This window comes from Theobroma umbraticum, unplaced genomic scaffold (assembly GCF_002168275.2).
Source record: "Theobroma umbraticum cultivar Fairchild unplaced genomic scaffold, ASM216827v3 scaffold_12.1, whole genome shotgun sequence".
Taxonomy (NCBI): domain Eukaryota; kingdom Viridiplantae; phylum Streptophyta; class Magnoliopsida; order Malvales; family Malvaceae; genus Theobroma; species Theobroma umbraticum.
The window spans coordinates 381,865-386,240 of NW_018397269.1; the positions used below are offsets into that span (position 1 = coordinate 381,865).

A 4,376-nucleotide genomic window follows, 5' to 3' on the forward strand; every position below is an offset into this window, starting at 1 on the left:
TTGTCACTAATTTAAAATTAGTTTCTGCTGGTTTACATCTGTTCTATGTATCTATAATGGATTTCTTTTTTCTTTTGATTAATAATCCACAATCATCTGTGATAATCACGTCGCTCGCTGATGATTATAAAAGTGAAAAACGGTAATGAAATTCGAATGAAATAATTTCCAATTAATCAATTTATCTAAAAAAAAGGATAAAAAATTCATGTGATACTCATGAAATTCTGTTTAGTGTTGAGCACTTTCAGTAGTTGTGTCATATTCTGGAATACTTAACTCTGAATTCTTTAAAATATTTTTTCTCTTCCCCGGAAAAGGAAGAATCTGGCTGGCTCCGCATTAATATCTTACTTGATTTGATTTCAAGTCAAATGATCTAACTAAGAAAAAGATTTTGCATATTCATATGCAACTTATCAATTTTTTCCCACTCTATTAAAGCTCCATTGGCCTTTAATCTTCCATCCGTCCCAGAGGAAATATTGCATATTTTGTTGTTGGCCTCATTTCTTCTTCTCTTTCTCTTCTATCGTTTTCTTGCACAGATAATCTTCTCGTTTGAAAGATGAGTAGAGACTTAATTTCGTCCTTCTTATTTGCTTTCCTTCATTTCTTCTTTCTAATTCACAGTAAACCTCTTGCGCCGGCTCTATATGTATTCGGAGATTCATTGTTTGACAGTGGCAACAACAATCATCTGCCAACCTTTGCAAGGGCAAATTACCCACCTTATGGTCAGAATTTTGTCCAACACTTCACCGGGAGGTTCACTAATGGAAGAACTCTTTCAGACTTTATAGGTAATGGAAAATTCAAGTTAAAATCATTTCTTTTTTTTTTATAAAGGGATTCCGAAACTGCTCTTTAAATAGAGATACATATATATCAATCATTGAGTCAAATACTCAGATATAATAAAAAATCAATTCTTCATCATTAAACTATTACCCATTATAGTTTCTAATTTTTATCCTTGTTTCTTGATTATTGAAGCTGAACTTCTTGAGCTACCGTACCCTCCACCATACCTGAGTATACATGAATCAATAATGCTATCTGGTCTGAATTATGCATCTTCAGCTTGTGGAATTCTCCCCGAAACCGGAAGCCGATTAGTAAGAGCTTAAAGGCTTAATTAAAACTTAACTACTTTTATCATACCTTTGAAAATTAGCAATTGACCCACCAATTATCACTTTTAAGGCAAAGTACTTTTAATGTCTTGAAATGTTGAGGTGAGTATAATATTAAAAAAATCATTTACAAATATTTATATCGTTCGTTGTTTATAGTTTTAAACTTTTTCTTGTTTTGCCTTCTGTGATATACGTTTTCAAAAAGGTTTGCAATCTTCTTTTTTACTTGCTACTTAATCTAAAGGGAAGGGTTATATACATATCCTCGGCAACATGACAGGGTATCCATATAATGCATTTGCCTTCATTCTTTTACGACCATGTCTCCCATATCTAATAAACAATTATGCATTAACAGGGTGTCCTCAATCAATTAGATTTAATTAACAGGGTGCTGCATGCACGTTCATACCATATAATTTCATATTTGTGCTCTCCAATTAAAATCATTTATGTTAACTAGAAAAGTTTTCCTTTCTATTGCAGGGGAAATGCTTGAGTTTGGGTCAACAAATTGATTTTTTTCAATCGACAGTTGAGTCAAAGCTGCCTAGCCACTTTAAAAGCTCTAAGGAGCTTTCTAACTACTTGGCAAAGTCTATATTTATGTTGACAATGGGCAGCAACGATTACATTCAAAGCTATTTTGAACCAACATTATTTAGCACAAGCCAAGATTATGACCCTCAAACATTTGCGCAGCTTCTCATAGATGCTCTCTCCAAGCATTTAGAGGTTCTTCACAAATTCCTATTCATCAATTGTTTAACAGATTCAGCTTTTTTGTGTTTTTTTTCCCGAATATGTTTATTAATATTTTGTTTTTTGACCCTGTATTATTGCAATTGCAGAGACTATATGAATTAGGAGCTAGGAAGTTAATAATGCTCGAAATCGGCCCGCTTGGATGCCTCCCACATTACACAAGGAGATATGAACTCACCGGGAAATGTCATGAAGAAACAAACCAAATTGTCTCATATTTTAATAGCAAGCTTCATCCAATGCTAAAGAATTTAACATCTACTCTTCGGGGCTTGGTATTCATCCTTGCTCCAATAAATTCATTAGTTTACGATCTCATTGCTAATCCTTCAAAATATGGTAAGTGTTAAAACGTATTAAACAATTAGCTTATACATCCTCGGTAGAGTTTTTGATTTCTGAAAACGAGATTAAAGGATTGTCTCTTATTCTATTAAATTATATTCATATTCAAAGATGCAAGTAATAAATTAATATAACAACCAAATAGATATATGATAACGTATTTAATTATGTTTTTACATTTTAAAAGTTTCACTACTAGTCTATAGCACAACAATCCATTAATTTTTTTTATAAGTTAACAATTTATATAGTTTAATTTAATTGATTTTTGTAGGCTTCACTGATGCAAGCAATCCATGTTGCACAACTTGGGCAAACGGGACCTCATCTTGCATTCCATTGCTGGAGACATGCCCCAACCCGAATGAACATATTTTCTGGGATGGTTATCATAATACAGAAACAGGGAATTCAATAGCAGCATCCCTTTGTTTCAACGATCCAGAATTTTGTAGTCCTATTAGCATTAGGGAGCTCCTACAAATTTAAAGTTATGTATAAATCAAAGATGGCACATATTTTATTCTTTCAAAAAGCTCCAAATGTTTCATTCTTACAAAGAATGATATCAATTAATTGTGTGTTATTTCATGTTAGCCTTAATTAATTTTCCTTGATTTCATATTTATTTTTATTCCCCATAATTTTCTATTTATTTTTTCTTTTTCTTGCACTTTCTTCCACATTTTTCCTAAGTCTTCCCGACACTACGGCAGGACTAAAGAAAAATTTCTTCACCCAAAGAATATTTAAGAAAACAGGCTTATTTTCTTAAAACTTACATATATTTAAAAGAAAAGTAGAGAAAAATCCTTTCTAAAGCTTTTCTTTAAGCTCTTTTGTTTTAAATTTTGTTCTTTCAGAAAAAAAGTTACTTTTTTAAAGGAGTTTTTCAAAAATCCTGTTAAGTCTGGCTTCTTTTTTTTAATAGATAGATATTGAAAAAAAAAGTCAGACCAAGCAAATATTGTTAAATATATTATGGAAAGAGCTTTGATTTTAGTCTTTATTCTTTTTCTTTTTCGTCTGTATTCTTTTCAAAAAAGAAACATAGTTAATGGGTTTGTTAAATAAATGAAATTCGTTATAGTAGAAACTCTCTGAAATTCTCCCAATTTTTTGGTGAAATTTAAAAAATTTTCTCACTTAAAAATTTTTTCAAAATTTGTCTATTCAATTTTTTCAAAAAAATCTTGTCAAAGGAGATGTTCTTTTATTACCTAAATTAGTATTTTTAACGCATATCATAGAATAAATGATCATAACAAAAATGTCTTTACAAATCTCAAAATTTTCCATCATAGGAGAATCTTTTGTAAATAATTATTATTATTAGAAAAAATTGTGAGGAATAACCTTCTTGATAATAGGATTTCAAAAATAACCATCAAAATAAATTTAACTATCTTTAGCCATATTTAATCATGACTTAAAAAAAAACCTTTGAAATTATTATCGTAAAGTGCAAGATCAGAGAACCCAACCACTAGACTTAGAAAAAAACTAAAGAATCGCCACTAATCTTTTTTTTATCTAGGTGCAATTGACTACCTATTAAATTCTTTTTTCTCAACAAAGTCCTAAATTAATTTTAGGATCACTTAAAGAATAAGACTCGGTCTACGTATTTTAAAATTTGATTCGAGAGTACGGTTACATATAAAGAAGGATTAACACTCCCATGATGCATGTTTTAACAAACGGTACCACCTAATTATATGCTATCTTATTAACCTTAACTTTTTGATTTTATTCTTATGTCTCCATAATCCTTGTTTATTTATTTTATCTTTTACTTTATTTACAAATTAAAACATTTATTTGGTTTTAAGGGTGATACGTGCACATGATGCAATTGTGAAATGCATGGCATAAAATCTGGATAATGCCCAAACGAAAACTATTTATTGATTGTATTTTTCAAATCCGCTCATTACACTAGTGAGATTCGGAAGTACTCTCTCACCTTGAGAAATACCTAAGAAACTCACTTTCACAAGTTTAACAAGTAAATCACATCATTAGGGTTGTCGTTTACATATAAAAATCATATTTTCATGAATACAAACCTTAATTGAGTAGAAACCTTTTATTAAGGATATTCTCTGAGCCCTCCCATCATATTGG

At 30.4% G+C, this 4,376-nt stretch overlaps 1 protein-coding gene across 1 annotated transcript; it reads left to right on the forward strand.

Moving 5' to 3' along the window:
- The first annotated feature begins 568 nt into the window (after positions 1-568).
- LOC110425964 (GDSL esterase/lipase 7-like) lies at positions 569-2,738 on the forward strand. Its single transcript, XM_021441050.1, has 5 exons — positions 569-803; positions 997-1,118; positions 1,626-1,874; positions 1,991-2,243; positions 2,524-2,738. The coding sequence occupies exons 1-5, from the start codon at positions 569-571 to the stop codon at positions 2,736-2,738; spliced, it is 1,074 nt and encodes a 357-aa protein (XP_021296725.1).
- The last annotated feature ends 1,638 nt before the right edge of the window (positions 2,739-4,376 follow it).

Excerpts from the sequence above, each read along its gene's own strand:
- LOC110425964 (XM_021441050.1), top strand. The coding sequence starts at position 569 with ATGAGTAGAGACTTAATTTCGTCCTTCTTATTTGCTTTCCTTCATTTC. Across the intron at positions 1,875-1,990 it reads CTCTCTCCAAGCATTTAGAG|AGACTATATGAATTAGGAGC; the intron begins GTTCTTCACAAA and ends TTGCAATTGCAG. Across the intron at positions 2,244-2,523 it reads TGCTAATCCTTCAAAATATG|GCTTCACTGATGCAAGCAAT; the intron begins GTAAGTGTTAAA and ends TGATTTTTGTAG.